We start from the raw sequence: 18,776 nt of genomic DNA, 5'->3' as shown, positions 1-18,776 counted from the left end.
TATTGGTGATACGGTGATATGGTGTTAATGGTGATACGTTGACATGGTGTTACTGGTGATACAGTGATATGCTGTTATTTGTGGTACGGTGATATGGTGTTATTGGTGCTATGGTGATACGGTGTTACTGGTGATACGGTGATATGGTGTTATTGGTGATACGTTGGTATGGTGTTATTGGTGGTACGGTGATACGGTGTTATTGGGGACATGGTGATATGGTGTTACTCGTGATACAGTGACATGGTGTTACTGGTGATACAGTGATATGCTGTTATTTGTGGTACGGTGATATGGTGTTATTGGTGGTATCGTGATACGGTGTTATTGGTGATACGTGGATATGGTGTTAATGGTGATATGGTGTTACAGGTGATACGGTGATATGGTGTTACTGGTGATATGGTTTTATTGGTGGTACGGTGATACGGTGTTATTGGTGATACGTTGATATGGTGTTATTGGTGATACGGTAATATGGTTTTATTGGTGATACGGTGGTATATGCTATTCGTGATACCGGGATATGGTTTTATTGGTGATACGGCGATATGGTGTTACTGGTGATACGGTGATATAGTGTTATTGGTGATACGGTGATATAGTGTTATTGGTGATACGGTGATATGGTGTTACTGGTGATACGGTGATATGGTGTTATTGGTGATACGGTGACATGGTGTTACTGGTAATGCGGTGATATGGTGTTATTGGTGATACAGTGATATGGTGTTATTGGTGACACGGTGATACAATGATATAGTGTTATTGGTGATACAGTGATATGGTGTTACAGGTGATACGGTGATATGGTGTTATTGGCGATACGGTGATATGGTGTTACTGGTGATACGTTGATATGGTGTTATTGGTGATGCAGTGATATAGTGTTATTGGTGATACGGTGATACGGTGATATAGTGTTATTGGTCATACGGTGATACGGTGATATAGTGTTATTTGTCATACGGTGATATGGTGTTATATGTGATACGGTGTTATTGGTGATACAGTGATATGGTGTTACTGGTGGTACGGTGATATGATGTTATTGGTGATACGGTGAAATGGTGTTACAGGTGATACGTTGATATAGTGTTATTGGTGATACGGTGATATAGTGTTATTGGTGATACGGTGATATGGTGTTACTGGTGATACGGTGATGTGGTGTTATTGGTGATACGGTGACATGATGTTACTGTTTACACGGTGAGATAGTGTAAGTGGTGATACAGTGATATTGTGTTATTGGTGACACGGTGATATAGTGTTAATGGTGATATGGTGATATGGTGTTACTGGTGATACGGTGATATGTTGTTATTGGTAATACGGCGATATGGTGTTATTGGTGATAAGGTAATATGGTGTTACTAGTGATGTTAGATGTTAGGGGATAGAGTGTTATTGTTGATACGGTGACATGGTGCTACTGGTGATAAAATGATGTGGTGTTCCTGGTGATACGGTGATATGGTGTTACTGGTGATACGGTGATATGGTGTTATTGGTGATACGGTGATATGGTGATTTGGTGTTACTGGTGATACGGTGATATAGTGTTACTGGTGATACGGTGATACAGTGTTATTGGTGATACGGTGTTACGGTGTTATTAGTGGTACTGTGTTATTGGTGATAGGGTGGTATGGTGTTGTTGGTGGTACGGTGATATGGTGTTATTTGTGATACAGTGATATAGTGTTATTGATGATACGGTGATATAGTCTTATTGGTGATATGGTGATACGGTGTTATTAGTAGTACGGTGATATGATTTTATTGGTGGTACAGTGATGTGGTGTTATTGGTGGTACAGTCATATGGTGTTACTGGTGATTCGGTGATGTGGTGTTATTGGTGGTACGGTGATATGGTGTTATTGGTGATACGGTGATATAGTTTTTTTGGTGATACGGTGATACGGTGTTATTAGTGGTACAGTGACATGGTGTGTGATAAGGTGATATGATGTTATTGTTGGTAAGGTATTATAGTGTTACTGGTGGTACGGTGATATGGTGCTATGGTGGAACGGTGGTATCATGTTATTGGTGGTATGGTGATATGATGTTATTGATGGAACGGTCGTACGGTGTTATTGGTGGTACGGTGATATGGTGTTTTTGGTGGTACAGCGTTATTAGTTACATGGTGTTTTTCGTAATTCAGTTTTTTTGGCCATTCGGTGTTTTTGGTCATTCGGTATTATAACAGGTAATACAAAATTATTGGTGATACATCGATTTTGGAGATATTGTGTAAAATGTGATATGGTGTTGTTTGTGATACAAAGTGTTGGTGATATAGTGTCATTGGTGATACCGTCATATTTGTCATGCAGTGTTATTGGCGGTACAATGATATAATTGCTGGCATCGTTTTATAATTGGTGGTACTTTGTTCTTATTGTTGGCATCGTGTTATAATTCGTCGTATGGTGTAATTATTGCTTGTACAGCGTTACTGGTCACACCGTTTTATCGTGGTAGATGTTTTACTTCCTGTGTATACAGAATGAGGACAAGTGTATTTCATATAACATCACAGACATGGTAGTGAAAACGCCCCTTTTTAGACTTTCAACCCGCTCGTCAAAGTCCGGAGAAAGCCCCGACAACGTTTTCGTGTTGTTCCTACATGGACCAGAGGAACTACACCTTCTTGACCCCGAGTTGACCCAGATATATCTACACCTACCAGCATAAAGAGTCGTGCGGAGTTGGTGAACTAGCGAAAAGTAGGTAGGTCGTTTGTAAAGAAGAAATAAGCTTTCAACCCTATTTGAACTTTAGACACACCTTGTGGATTCGTGGATTTTGTCAGTTAAGCTTCTTTTCGCCATTCGGAACAACTGTGCTTTCGAAAAATCTCCGAAAATTGCCGAAGAATTACGAACCCTTCTTTCCTGTCCTCGAATTCCTGACGTCACTGTTCCGTTAACATTACAGTACAGTCATCGTCAGGCTTTGGTGATAAGGTACGACAACGACCTGATTGGTGACTTCCTGATTTCACAACGTTGATTATCCAGAGGAAACAAGCAGACTTTAAAGAAACATTTAAAACAAGCGTGTGTGGTTCACTATTGGTGATCTAAACAAGCCAAGAGGATTTTTTTATTTGATAGAGTTCTGAAACCTATACTACACGGACTGCACAAGTCAACGCCCTCGTATCAAGGTAGGTCAGTCTAATCTGTGTCAATAGATTGTCAGCTAATGGTAGGTCTTATACGGGACTTGTAAATGGCTGCTACTAAAACTTACGGTAAGACCTATATACATTTAGTCATTTGGTTGGTGTTTTGCGTCGTACTCAAGAATATTTCACTTATACTACGGCAGCCGGTATAAAGGTAGGAGAAAACCGGGCAGAGCCCGGCGGAACCCCACGACCGTCCGAAGGGTTGTTGGCATATAACTGACACCAAATATGACACCCACATCCTGTATCATAAATACTGCAAGCTTTATCATCACATCTTCAAAACAGGACACTGCTCTGAACAGTAACTTACATCTGGAATTTGAATTTTAATATTAAGAAAGCTATCTTCTGTACTTTCATGTCAAGATTGACAATTAGCGTTTAAGTTCAAATCTAATATCACATATAATATCAAAAGGTGAGATCAAGTCTGACTGAAATCTAATCTTGGAGCCTTAGCATTAAACAGAGGGAAAAGGAAAATTTTAAGCTCTAAAATTTGCTAAAAAAAACAGTCAAACAAATAAGTAAATAATACCGGAAAGCGTACGCTGTTATAAGTCACAAGTACGTATAACACACCATTCATAATCATCTCAAGTGACATTTATACTGATCTAGTGAATTGAGTTTAATACAATTATGACGTTTTGAAGTTTACCAAAGACTTTCAACCTTTGATACTGTTTAATATCTGCACTGTGACATTACAGACATCTGCCTGAGTTTAATCACTAGTCCTGTCAGCCTAAACACAGTCCAAGTGTCTGTTACAATGTCCCTATACACACGCAGCTAGATATCTGCTGTACACACGTTGCACACAGATATTGTGGGTGATATTTAGCTGCAGATAATGCATTGACAGACAGACAGTTACACCTCTTGATCAAAGTCTACGTAGGCTCAAAAAAATAATCTGTTAATTTTAACAGAAAGTGTGTTATCTGAGTGACACTCAGATATTGCTCGATCTTTCATGCCATCGTGAACAATCCCCCATACCCATCTGAACACCCACAGCAGTGCTTTTACCGGCTACAGATGCATAGCTTCCAGTAGAGCGTACATGCATGGCGTCCATATTTGACTATGAAATTCGCGAAGATCGTGGATCGCCCTTCGAGTGTTCTGCCGGTTGGGTGGTGACTCGAAAGTTGCGGAGCACAAGGTTTTCATTAAAAGAAATGAAACAATGTTATAAAGTTAGTTTGGAAAATGGGAGGAAATAAACCTAAATGGCCACAACCATTTTGTTCGGACGGTTTAATCTGGAGTTCTTACTATAGGCCACAGGATACGCTTTGTTAGAGATACTGGAAATACGATTCCGCGTCAGTTGTACATGTACCTCACGCTCATATGCTCAACAGCCAAAACAGTGTCCACGTGACGTCAGTGAAGACAGGTGTGTTTTCGGGCTTTAGAAATAAATCGCACTTGGCTGGCTACAATTCTTAACGCGGCGGGCCTTTCCAGTTTCGTTATGTCCGCGATTGAGCTTACTTTGAACCGCCATATTTTGGTTATGCAACACCCCAGAAATAAAAAGGCATGCTTTCTAGACTGTAATTAGAATATACTTTATCGTACATATAGTTTGCCTATCGTTTTCTCTTTTTTTTTACTGCGACGCTACAACAACGCCTTTCCTGATCTTCGCATCTTTCGCCGGTTGACGAAGGTCGTGTTCTAGATCTAAGAGGTTTACCCGGGTCCTTACAGCCTTCTTCATGATGTTGTTGTGAACAATTTCAATATATGTACATTTAAACATATTAGGATACGGTATGAAAACTATAATACTTAACGAGATTCTTGAATTTTTTCAGGGTTTGGATGTTATGTTTCAAATGAGAAAAGCAACAACAGTTTCCTGTTTCTAACGTCTTCTGGCCATGTTCGATCAGTCAATTTGGCGCTAAAACTTATTTATTCTTTCATCTCTTTAGGCTGGTGTTCTTAGCCCTGGTCCACGAAGCTGGTCTTTTGGCGCGAAATTAATACTGACTTTGACATTTCCTATCGATATAAAAGCCGGCGTAAAAATATATTACAGCTTATGACCGCAGGACGTCTGCCTCTGGATAGCAATGATCCTAGTTCAATGACCACATTAATCGTCTTAATTCAAGCTTCTTGAGAGAGATTAAGAGAGATTTGTGTCCCGGAGTGTATAAAACTATATAACCCTTCTAACACCAGTCGGTCCAAGACATATAGTATATCTCAGTGTTTTTGTTTAGTTGCGCTCGTAAAATAAAGAGGTAGCTCACAAGCACTACGACATAACATCTGAGACCGACGTGTTTTCACACAGAACAGAATAGTTTAGGCAGCAAATGTTCTCCGTGATAAGAGCGCTGTATGAGGGCGTCAGCTGCAGACAGAAAAATCCTGTTTTTCCTCCTGATATTTTATCATTTTAAACATTTCTGGTTTTACCTGGTTTCTGTTTAAACGGTAGTGATGATGAAGGTGCATGTTTAAAACTTTGTCTGTATATGTAGATTTAAGGACAAGAAACTCCCCACTGCAAACAACGTGTTGAAAATCCAACCAAGGTGACCTCCAAAAGAACAAAGTTAGCGATACCTCGAACTGACATGAAGCTTTGCATAATTCAAGCTCAAAAACGGTTAAATCCCAAGAAAGCAAACAATATGGCGTGGTCGAGTTTCTTAGTATAATCGTCTCGAAGCTTAATCCTATACTAGTTGTGTAAATTGATATGATTACACAAGGAAAAATGTTACGGTATATCATGTCCACGGGAAATATGTCCACAAGGTGACATAAACATGTAAATGTATGCACAGCATAGACCTGAGCACACATGTACCTCGCTTTGCTCTTTCCATCAATGCATCATAGTTTCTGTACTGTTGAACTCGCATATAGAAGTAGTTCCCATACACTGCAGCATACATTACAGTAGACAATGGTATTTTTCTCGTTAAACTGTGTTTAAAATTACTAAGTTAATTGAGACTCACTTTTGGAGAAAAGTGAGTAACCAGGAAAACAATAGTTTCCGTGTTTTTCGGTCACCCCATATACACTTATACATACACACTATAGCTACACACTGTATATACCTTGATAGTATTAAGTCATGTGTAAAAAAATGTGTTCGGCTTATCGGTGAGTAAACATACACCAGCACCTATTGAAAGTTTAATAGAAATGACAAAGAATGTAATCTTATTCATTAAATTCGAAAAGAGGGGCGTAAACAGACCTAAACAACTACACCCATTTTGTTCCCACGTGCCTTGCGTAAGTCAACACTTGATCTGGAATTATGAGGCCACGGGACACACCCTGTTAAAGAACTGGAGACACGATGTCCCGTCACCGGTACCCCAGGCTTATATGGGTAAAACGCAAGATTTGGAGTGACATCAGCGGAAACAGCTGCCTTCTCGGGTGATTGGTTAAAATTGATAACATGGTGGCGTTTTCGATTTTCTCAGTGTTTGCGATTTTGATTACTTTGAACAGCCATTTCTCGGTTATAAAACATTCCAGAAATAAAAAAAATGCTGTTCAAATCATATGCGGGATATTTTATGGATGCTTATATACATTTGGTGAGTGAGTGAGTGAGTGAGTGAGTGAGTGAGTGAGTGCTTGGGGTTTAACGCATTTGGTGTAGTGTTATCTTTTCTTTCAACACTTATACGGCTCATGCTTTGGACTATGAATTATACGGTCAAAGCCTACTAAAAGTATCGCCGGTAGAAACCCTCACTTGAGTTGGTCAGACGACAGTGACTAGTCATGTTTACACACGAGATATCTCATATTTCACCTGCATTTATTTCGCAATAGGACAGGTGGTTAGTGTTTTGCGGGGCTATATTTAGCAGGGTCAGTATGGAAGCCTATTAAGGCCATGGTTGTGTCAAGTTTCATCGCAAAATCCCCTCTGCCGAAGGTCAGTGGTTTATACTAGCCCTGACCCCTATCCATATAACTGAACGCCATCGTCTAAGTGAAAAACAACTGAACATGGCGTTCAAAACCTATCAATCAGTAGTAGTATCCCGCAAGCACTGGTATGGTGACGACTATAACCGGCTTCCATAGCTCCGAGTTGGCGTATCAATTGTTGTATACGATTTAACTGTTGTACTAAAGGCCATATTCGTCTGACAAAGCTCTGCACATTGAGGGAAGTTAGTCAACATTTCCCAGAGCGACGGTGTATGTGGATACGTGTGGATATAGGTATACAGATACATTTCGCGGATCATTAGCTTGCAAACTGTGGTTGTCATTGGCATTTGACTGTTTTGATAAATGTAAGTACTGTTTAAATATATTTCGTCTTTAGAGCATCGCCGGGGCCCCTCGTGGCCGAGGTGTCTAGCGTGCTAGCGTTTTGCCCTGATGCCGGAACCCCTAACGAATGTGATCGCTGTAAGTTGGTCGTGGGTTTCCATGGGCTCCGCCAGCTTTCCTCCATTCATAATGCTCGCCGCCGTCGTGTAAGTGAAATATTTAAAATGCTGAACCGGGTTTAACTCTGTCTGACGTAGTCAACAAACTAATCTCAACGCAAATTTCATTCAAGATTAATATTAAGAATACGAATATATTGATATTAAATGATAAGTGTCCAGCTTTAGCTAACAGCCCTAATTACAAATATCACATACGGATGATTTTGTTGCCCACGAGTTTTATTTTCCGTATTGTCGAGTTCCTTTGAACATGAACGATGATAAGTGGTGTAAAAGGCAGTTATACACTCACGTGTAAGGTAGTTATACACTCCTATGTAAGGCAGTTATACAATCTTGTGTAAGGTAGTTATACACTCTGTGTAAGGCAGTTATGCAATCCTGTGTAAGGTAGTTATACACTCCGGTGTAAAAGGCAGTTATACACTCACGTGTAAGGTAGTTATACACTCCTATGTAAGGCAGTTATACAATCTTGAGTAAGGTAGTTATACACTCCTGTGTAAGGCAGTTATGCAATCCTGTGTAAGGTAGTTATACACTCCGGTGTAAAAGGCAGTTATACACTCCTATGTAAGGCAGTTATACAATCTTGTGTAAAGCAGCTATACACTCCTGTGTAAGGCAGTTATACACTCCTGTGTAAGGCAGTCATGCAGTCCTGTGTAATGGAGTTATACACTCTTGTGTAAGGCAGTTATACACATCTGTGTAAGGCAGTTATACACTCCTGTGTAAGGCAGTTATACACTCCTGTGTAAGGCAGTTATACACTCCTGTGTAAGGCAGTTACATGTATACACTCATGTCTAAGGCTGTTATTCACCAGTATAAAAGGCAGTTGTACACGGCTTATCTCTTATGCTGGTTGATAAGATCATACCGTTGAGATTAGTATTCCTGGAATATGGCGATACGTACTGCCAAAGAAAATACAACTACAAAGTTTCATATCACCTTATATCCCGAGGCGTTAAATCAACATATTTAATCTTCTCCTAATGTAAATGAATGGATGATTACGGCTTAACGCCACATCGGCGATATTTCAACTTTACCGTGGAGAGTTCTCCTAACGTTAGATTTCCGCGAATTTATATCCTGCTGTGGAGAATTTACATTCTACCATATCTTCGTTGATACAAAAATAAATATAAAAACATTTTGAAATTATCATATTATATAGCACTGAGCTAAGAACATGTCATTGACATAAACCAGAATCATTGATGATTTGACACTGCTGTTGTCAGAAAATTCCAAAATGTTGGTCTACGGATGCAAAAAGTTTGTGGATGCAAAAACTGTGTCTTAGCCTGTGTGATTAGATGGACCATTCAGAAAGTTCTGTATTTTCTAGTCCATGCGATTTTCTGGCAGGATAATAAGACAGAATTAGAAATGAATTCATTAGTTTTTATAAACTCGATGTGCTCTGTATATCCCTTAATCTCTGGGGGTTTTAAAAGGTTGGCCATTGCGCTATCCAAACGAGGCAGAAACATACGAATCAAGTCCAGATTTGCGTATTTCAGGACACATATCGCTTTTGGATACCCTTAATCATACTTCCATTTGTCACCAAGTCCGATCTAAACTTAAATCTTCGGAGTACGTGTTTTTCGTACACAACTTGTCGACATAAAAGTGTCAATCTATATGTAGCTTGAAAAGAACAATTTTCAAATACTACCACTATTACTGTACATGTCTGACAAAGTCTAACTTTTTTCTACGGTGGCCGATGTACGACATTTTCCTTTTCTCTTAACTTTTGTAACTTTTTCTTAGGTTTCCACTTGGGAGAAACAGGTGAGAAGGTTTAACCCATGTGGAAACCATTTTCTACTACATAACGATTCTATAATCAGGAAAATGACCTAAGAACTGTCCGTCAAAAATGGGACAAAACGCAAAATATACAACTCACGCACGAATAATAGCGTCATTATTATAGGTAGGTATCACCATTCGCTTGATGTGTTAGGTGGGCGATTACGTGGGCTGGTTAGCTGTAACATAATACAGACATCGGGACTAAAGCATTAACCGCTTAGCGGGTGTATAACCTCAGCCAAACACTTCAAGCGAGTGGCGACAATTCTTACTTAAGGCCTGTTTAAATAGTATACTAGAACTATATTCGCAACGTGTGCCTGAGATAGATAGATAGATAGATATATAGACACATAAAAAGTGTCACGTAGGCATCGCTTATCAGACACTCGTGTACCAATCGATTTCTAGACAGTGTGCTTATACAGTGTGTGTAAACATTTCGACAGGTGATGATGGTGGATTTTTTTTATTCCAGCCTCTTAACCATAACATAGACCTGGAGGTACATCTAAAACGTTTGCCCAGTGCCCAAGTGCATTCGCTCGTCAAAGGTTTTATTGAAATTTAGCTAATTTGCATTATTTTTATATCAGGGATGAGGTGATTCATACCGAGCCTTTAATATGGAATACTCCAGATTCTGCTCCCCCCCCCCCCCCACTTTCCGTTAGCTCTCTTCCCCACCCCCGATTGTGCGGTGGGCACTGGGGATAGTCAGTGGACGAGAGTGCTTGAACAAACTCTTAAATGGTCTTCCCATGATCTTTAAAGCGCGGGCGTCGCTCTCTACGTTCGCTTTACATCACTGCCACCAACACCAAATTTTGCACAGAAATATTGAATAGCTGGGGTCACAGTGATGAGAGAGGAAGTGATGTAAAAAAAACACAAAGACTGTGTCTCAACCTTTGTCTCTATTTATACTTGATAAACATCCCTTCTAAAGTACGCACAACATGATTCTAAGCACTACCTGAAACAATTTTATGGCTGAACGCTGATTAAATAGTTCCGCGGAATTACCCCAGTGATGAGGCTTAACCAGAACAAGCCTACATGCGTCGCGAAGGCTCAAAATGCCAAGGCGAGCGTAGGGAGCGGCACATGCGCTGTAAGGAGTATGTGGTCTTCGTTTCTCTATGTTCGTTGTCACTTACAAACAAGACATAAACATTTACCTATCTCAGCTGATGGGAATATGTGAGCCACATGTGAAAGAAATGACGGTTTCTTGCCAAATGCATTTTCACTTTTTTATTTTTTTTTTTAGTTCTAGTATCCAAGTGATTTAAAAATGGAAACATGTGGAGGAAAGTGTGCCAAATATCTTCTGTTTTTATACAACATTATTTTTGTGGTAAGTACAAAGGAATCAGTGACTGTTGTTATAATCCTGATATTGCTACAATCACATGCAATGTTTGTGTTATTTGAGTATTGCTGCAATGCTGATAATCCCTAATAATTATACAATGCTAATAATTATACTATGCTAATACTGATACAATGTTACCATTGCTACTATGTTGTTATTGCTACAATGCTCATATTGCTACAATGCTCATATTGCTACAATGCTCATATTGCTACGATGCTTATATTGCTACAATGATCATATTGTTACAATGCTCATATTGCTACAATCCTTATATTGCTACAATGCTTATATTGCTACAATGGTCATATTGTTACAATGCTCATATTGCTACAATGCTCATATTGCGACAATGCTCATATTGCTACAATGCTCATATTGCTACAATGCTTATATTGTTACAATGCTCATATTGCTACGATGCTTATATTGCTACAATGATCATATTGTTACAATGCTCATATTGCTAGAATCCTTATATTGCTACAATGCTTATATTGCTACAATGGTCATATTGTTACAATGCTCATATTACTAGAATGCTTATATTGCTGCAATGCTTATATTGCTACAATGGTCATATTGTTACAATGCTCATATTGCTACAATGTTCATATTGCTACCATACTTTTACTGCAATAGTCATATTAGTTCCACAATAATAATATTACTATTACTACAATAGCTTTTATTTAACTGTTGTTACTACTCTAATCATGCTACAATCATAGTATATCAAGTTCTAGATATATTCACTATAGTCTTCATATTGCCATAATTGTAATATAACTTGTATCCTCCTATTTATTTCCTTGATTTGTGTTTCACGACGTAAACTGGGACATGATTCACTTACACACGACGGCGAAGGTCCAGTAAGCTGGACGCTATCCCCCCCCCTCCCCCCCAATCTTACACCGCCCATCCCCGTGTCATATTATTGCCGAAAGCCTTAAAATGCTACTATCCCAAGTATACAATCATGCTGAATCTGCTACGATCCTACAGTTAAAATACAACAGCAGTTTTAAAGGTGACACAAGTCCAGTTCATGCTGGATTCCTGTTCCTGTCAGCAACCTGCGGATGGCCTTGGTTTTCCCCTGGGCTCTGCCTGGTTTCCTCCCACCATATTGCTCACCGACGTCGTATAAGTGAATATTTCTCAGAATACAGGGTAAAAACAACTTGTTTAATGAGATAATTAAATAAACTAAAGAACCACATAAACCTAATAGCCATATATTATATCGCTAGTAATCCAAATTAGACTATAATATATTTTATGAATCATATTGTCTGGATTCTGATTGGCTTAGAGATATCGCCAGACAATAGCTAAAGATATAACAAGTGAAGGTATATAAACAGGGCAATCAGACTTCACTTTGGTCATTATTTTAGCTGCTTGTCTGTCGTTACCATATCTTAAACCTTTAAACCATTCCACAAGTGGACAGAATAATGCTTGTAAATCAAGACGACAGAAAAAACTGGCCAATGTCGTATAAGTGAAAAATTCTTCTGTAGGCCTATGACTTTAAACGATAATTTATTTATTACATTGGAGATTTACACCGTACCCCTTTATATTATATAAATCATGAATATTTCGTTTATACGACCAGCATTATGTTGGTTATTAGGGAGGGAAATCAAATAAATAAATAAATAAAAATTTGGATTTTTTTCTTCTTAGATCTCTGGCGCAGGTATCTTGGGAGTAGGTATCTGGATTAAAGTGAATAAGGACATCGAACAGCTGTCCAAGCTCCTGGACGTGACGGTTGACGGGACACTGTACACAGCTGCATATGTCCTCATAGGTATCGGTAGCTTCGTCTTCCTCATCGGCTTCCTTGGTTGTTGTGGAGCTGCAACGGAGAACAAGTGCCTGCTGGGATCGGTATGTCATTGAAAATGAGGAAAACATTCTAAAAAAGCAGCGAGTACGTTTACAAAAATTGGTCCTCGTTGCTGTCGCACGGTAATGGGTTTCTTTCTTTCTTGCCTTGCATTGAGATTCTATCATTTTTGTCTTTTCAGTACATCGTCTTTCTGGTAGTGATATTTGCAGGAGAGTTAGCTGCTGGAATCCTTGCAGCCGTCTACAGAAATGAGGTGGGTATAATCAAACAACCGAATGAAACTTTTTAAAATGATTAAAAATACCAATTACGTCAATAGAAAAATTAACTCAAAGAAATTTCGAACCACGTGCTTTAAAGGGAAATTAGAAGCCAACCAAAATATTGGCGTTCTTGAAACCAGAAACTATGCCACAAGTAACTTCAATTATTTCACGATGTCGTCCCTTAACGCATGGTGTATGTCATATGTCATACTGTTCAACAACTCAGATATCCCCAAAATGCTGTTTTGAAATATGATGGTTTCTGAAATTGTTAGACAAAACTTGACGGATTTATGATTACCCAGTCTGTGTGACTTTGATTTCAGGTTGTTGATGGGCTAGGGACAAGTTTGAATAGTACCTTCTCCGATTATAAGCCAAAGACAAATACTACCGAGGGGAACGCCCTCGCCATCGCGTGGGATTATGTTCAAGTCTGGGTATGTGATTTTTCTCCCTTTTAATTCACCAATTGGCTATTTTTAAAATTGTCGATCTGTCAATCAGTGTATGACGTCACATATACCACGTGGTGTTATTGGCTCCAAGCGACATATCTCACAATCCTAAACAAAAGGATACCACAAGATAAATACGATCAGATTCCGGAAACTTACCGGAAAACCCATTTTATCACGGTTCCAGTAAAATTGAGTGGTCTAAGGCCAACATTCCAACGTTAAGAATGAACCGACATCGTCAATTAATTAACTCAGTGATTTCTGTATTAACCTCTGTTACTATATTTATTGCAGTTTAACTGCTGCGGCGCTTACAATTACACGGATTACAGAGTGGTAAATTTCTCTACCCCTTCGGTAAGTGATCGTGTTGAACTCTTAACTTTTATGCAGCTTTTGTTAGTAGGTTATATGTTTGATCGAGAAGACTTTTTTCATCAACCGTCAAGATGGAGGTTCAATCCCAGCCTTGAACATGGAATTTGTGAGCTCCCCCGCTCACGCTGTTTGGAGGGTGATGGTAGCAATAACTGGGTGATGACGCCCACGTGTGGCGGTTTGACCGCTTGTCTTCCACCGATATGATGTGAATATCTACACGTCACATGTGGAAAATTTGGTTAATAACTTGCCAAATATTGGTAGTTAACCACAGGCATTCCGGTTTCCTCCATCTTCAGAGAACTCCATCGCATTAATACCAGGTGAAAAAAAAATCCAGCATGGAGTTAAACAATTATGAAATAAATAGCAGGAAACAATCAGATTTTTAAGCTAAAGAACGGTTAATAGGATAGCTCAGCACAAAATATTAGTACATCTAAAACTGCATTTTCAAGTTTGGTCTGTAATGAAACTATTTCCGAATCATATAAAGGTAGTGAAAGCGTACTTTTGATGCCAACAGTTATATTTTACTGATAAGAAATTAATCAGACAGAAAACTCTAGTGTTAAATTGCTGAACACAGTAACTGTGGACCATGCAAGCGTGGGAGTAGTCGTTGCTCTCCTGGCTGAGGTTACAGGATCTGTTCTGTTAAATATAATAAAGATGTAGAGTACAGTGAGAAAAAATCAGAGCAGCGTCGCAGTTTGGCAGTAGCCCACACGTAACATGTGAAATTTGGCCACTTGTCATTTTTCCTCAGCCAGGGTTTTATTCTAACTGTTCATGCAAATGATTAAACAGTAGCAGATTACACACTCCCTAGCACCATAGATTAAGCAGAATTAGGCAAAAAAATAACTAAAGTGCAGTGATGCTGACTGTAATTTATTTGACTTTTCTAATTTAGAATTACCGTAAATGCTGTGTTGTCATCACATTTAACATACAATAAGACAAACCACATTTTCACAACAGTCAGAACTCATTTCAAGTATTTTTTTAAATCCTAAAACATATTCAAATATTTTAGGGATATTTCACAGCTTATATAGGTGTAATATAGAAAGTCGCTCTAAAATTGTTCTTCCTTTTTTTACACGGTAAAAATTTTGCTTGAAAACGCAAATTCTGACATGGGTAAGTTATTGTAGAACAAATGTCAGGTAAAACAACGGAAAGGAACATGCCAAATATAATGAATAAAGTACTGACTTAAGTCTAATATTGTTTCATGATCCCTTGACCAGGCAAAGTACCAGTAATATTTGTGAGATTCAATGAACGTCCTGGTTTTCCATCAACAGACATATGTCCCTGATACATGCTGCGAGCTAAAGAACAACGATCCTTTGAATCCCGAACCGAAAGATCGGGAACAGTGCCAATTAGACGCAGAAAACGGCGACAGTCCCGATGGCAATTTACATATGGAAGTAAGGCTTACTTACATTCATTTCCCGGCTTGGAAAAGGTGAATTGCAATAGAGATTGCAGAGGATGTCTTTTGTATATATTAATGTTTGGTAAACACGGATGGACCCGATTTTTCGGATGTATTTGCATTATATAACCATGCATAAAGGCATTTTGTTGTCGGAAAGTTAAGGTGAAAATGTGATATACTCCTTTTATTGGTATTGAAATGTAGATGAAATAGCCAAATAGTTGATTTTCTCGAAACTTTTGAGTATCTGCGAGGTGAAACTATCGTTTCTCAGGTTGGGTAAATCGATCACCTGATTTTATTCCCTTTCGAGACTTTACAACTTCAAACAGCCGTTTTTCTCATCTCTGCATACGTGTTTCAGGGCTGCTTTACAGGCGTAAAGGACACGTTGATGTCACACACAGGTATAATGATTGGCGTCGGGGTCGGAATCGCATTCTTACAGGTAAGACATTCTTCACGCCATAATCGACGTTGATTGGTTAACCATATAGAGAGGACATATTTGGTCAAAGTATGACACAACTAAAAGAATTTTCGTTTACACATATTGTTCAAAAAGTAACATTTTGGCCTATTTGAAGGACCTCGCATGGTAAAGCTTAAAATCGACCCCAGTGCAAAAAACTGTGCACCTCAAGAAGTGAAAATGACTATAGCTGTGAGTGTGGCTGCTGACACACTCGTAAGGCTGTTTCTTTTCTCAGTTCTGTTTTACTTTTCTTTTCCTGTTATATAGCAAGAATCCATTGAAGCAATATATAACTCAAAAAATCGAAGAATTGGTAGCCTGCTCCAGGCACACTGAAATAACTTTTTTAGCGTTAGACACTGCAGAATGAGGAAAATCACTGCATCACAAATGTAGCTTTCTGAAAATTTCTTGAGCACGCAGTTATGCACCAATCAGTTAAACACATATGTAACAAATGTTCAGCCCAATAATTCCGCTACTTATAACATGTTAGTGTTAATGACAGCTAGAGTAATACGTGTGCTCTCAACCAGGATTCACGTATGATATTGCCACACTTAACGTAATACCACGGCTTAACAATTATCCATTCTAATTCATGATAACACTTATTTAATGCAATACAGATTATTGCTAAGCAACCATCTCTTTTATGGCTTTTATGGCCATATAACTTTCATGAGTGCAAGTTTTGTATTTCTGACTTGGAAATTTACAGAATTGTGCTGAAATTTTGAAATTTGCACTTTGTTATCGTACCTCTCCTCCTTGCCGTACCAGACCGATTTGGTCGATTTGCTTGCATGCCGCTTACCTTTGTATGGATGTAGTTAGGAATATTTCATCTATAAGACGTCGGTAAGGATTATTGGAGTAAGTGGAGTGATCATAATTAACCATCGGCCTCAAAAGGTACCTGATTAACCCATTCACTTAGAGACGCAGTCGAAGCAGCGAAAGCTGGATTCGAACCCACGACCTCACTGGTGAGCTAGCGGTAAATCCTCTGACACCGTATACATCCTCTGACATATATATATGCGTTGTTAAACAGACATTAATGATATTTTCCTACGCAAATTTTCAATGACTACAAATTTACACTTGCGAATTCAAAGACAAGACATTTGATATTAAATCGAAATCTGATTTTCTTTTCTTTTTTCAGTTCCTGGGAATCGCTTTAGCCTGTTGTGTCTGCCGTGGTGGGAAGAATAGGAAAGACTATGAACATTAGTTCCAGAAAGGTTCCCAGAAACTTTTCATCTTTTGTCAGTGTGTAGATGTGACCTTGTATAACTCGCAGCCCCAGCATAGGAATCCAGACCGCTCAATGCATGCATGACATCAACGCAGCATGCAGTTAAGGCCTAAATGGGTTTCCATAAATTTGTGTTCTTTGTGTAGTTTTTTCTGCGCAATTAGGTCAAAAAATCTTAATAAAGACACAAAAACATGTATAGTTATAAATCTTTCTAGTGTTAAAAATACATGCTAAAAGAGAATGTATACCTGTCATGGCTGCTAAATGGAAAATCAATTAATCATAATTTTACATTAAGTTTTCGTTGTAGTGGTTATCAATTTATGCAGTTTATACAGTTTATACTATATGTGTTCCTTCGCGTTCTACAATTCTTTCATAAAATTGCCTCTGAGTTCCTGCAACAATAGTAGGATCTTCTCTGAGACACTTTCACGTCGTGTATTTCCGTACATAAGCTCGATTATTTTCGAACAAGTCGGGTGTTTCCGACATGGTAATTCTTAATACTGTGGGAGTTGTTAGATGCCAGTACAATCTGTGCAGCTCTGTGGAATGTTATATGGAATCAGTGTGACTATATGTTTTATATAACTGGAAAAGTTATGCCCTGATATCACTGTGTGACAAATGTGCATGTGTACATACACATATGTCACTGTGTGACAAATGTGCGTGTGTACATACACATATATCATTGTGTGACAAATGTGCGTGTGTACATACACATATATCACTGTGTGGCAAATGTGCGTGTGTACATACACATATATCACTGTGTGACAAATGTGCTTGTGTACATACACATATATCACTGTGTGACAAATGTGCGTGTGTACATACACATATATCACTGTGTGACAAATGTGCGTGTGTACATACACATATATCACTGTGTGACAAATGTGCGTGTGTACATACACATATATCACTGTGTGACAAATGTGCTTGTGTACATACACATATATCACTGTGTGACAAATGTGCTTGTGTACATACACATATATCACTGTGTGACAAATGTGCACGTGTACATACACATATATCACTGTGTGACAAATGTGCGTGTGTACATACACATATATCACTGTGTGACAAATGTGCGTGTGTACATACACATATATCACTGTGTGACAAATGTGCGTGTGTACATACACATATATCACTGTGTGACAACTGTGCGTGTGTACGTACACATATATCACTGTGTGACAAATGTGCGTGTGTACATACACATATACCATTGTGTGACAAATGTGCATGTGTACATACACATATATCACTGTGTGACAAATGTGCGTGTGTACATACACATATATCACTGTGTGACAAATGTGCGTGTGTACATACACATATATCACTGTGTGACAAATGTGCGTGTGTACATACACATATATCACTGTGTGACAAATGTGCATGTGTACATACACATATATCACTGTGTGATAAATGTGTGTGTGTACATACACATATATCACTGTGTGACAAATGTGCGTGTGTACATACACTCTAAATACATGTATTAGATATCTGTCATTGTTGACTTTTCACGGTTTCCTGTTGAGTTAAGCATGTAATTATAACTGTAATTCTTCCAACATGCATATAAATATTTCTGCTTTAAAAAAAGGTAGGTTCGAACCCGGTTCCCGTCAGTTTTGTATTTTCCTCAATGAAAGTCCATTTAGTGGATCTTGATGAAGTGCAGAT

The 18,776-nt window shown here is 38.6% G+C and overlaps 1 protein-coding gene across 2 annotated transcripts; it reads left to right on the top strand.

The window, feature by feature from the left end:
• Window positions 1-2,801: 2,801 nt before the first annotated feature.
• On the top strand, window positions 2,802-17,625 carry LOC135464048 (CD82 antigen-like). Of its 2 annotated transcripts, none has more exons than XM_064741523.1 (9): window positions 2,802-3,186; window positions 10,792-10,878; window positions 12,595-12,801; window positions 12,942-13,016; window positions 13,356-13,469; window positions 13,785-13,847; window positions 15,185-15,313; window positions 15,689-15,772; window positions 16,971-17,625. In XM_064741523.1, the coding sequence occupies exons 2-9, from the start codon at window positions 10,816-10,818 to the stop codon at window positions 17,037-17,039; spliced, it is 804 nt and encodes a 267-aa protein (XP_064597593.1). In that variant the 5' UTR covers window positions 2,802-3,186; window positions 10,792-10,815; the 3' UTR covers window positions 17,040-17,625. The 2 variants fall into 2 exon arrangements, with proteins under 2 accessions (XP_064597593.1, XP_064597594.1); XM_064741524.1 differs by lacking the exon at window positions 2,802-3,186 and adding an exon at window positions 7,300-7,520.
• The last annotated feature ends 1,151 nt before the right edge of the window (window positions 17,626-18,776 follow it).

This window comes from Liolophura sinensis, chromosome 3 (assembly GCF_032854445.1).
Source record: "Liolophura sinensis isolate JHLJ2023 chromosome 3, CUHK_Ljap_v2, whole genome shotgun sequence".
NCBI lineage: Eukaryota > Metazoa > Mollusca > Polyplacophora > Chitonida > Chitonidae > Liolophura > Liolophura sinensis.
This window is presented reverse-complemented; position numbering and strand designations above follow the sequence as displayed.

Excerpts from the sequence above, each read along its gene's own strand:
- LOC135464048 (XM_064741523.1), top strand. The coding sequence starts at position 10,816 with ATGGAAACATGTGGAGGAAAGTGTGCCAAATATCTTCTGTTTTTATAC. Across the intron at positions 13,470-13,784 it reads GGGATTATGTTCAAGTCTGG|TTTAACTGCTGCGGCGCTTA; the intron begins GTATGTGATTTT and ends TATTTATTGCAG. Across the intron at positions 13,848-15,184 it reads TAAATTTCTCTACCCCTTCG|ACATATGTCCCTGATACATG; the intron begins GTAAGTGATCGT and ends TTCCATCAACAG.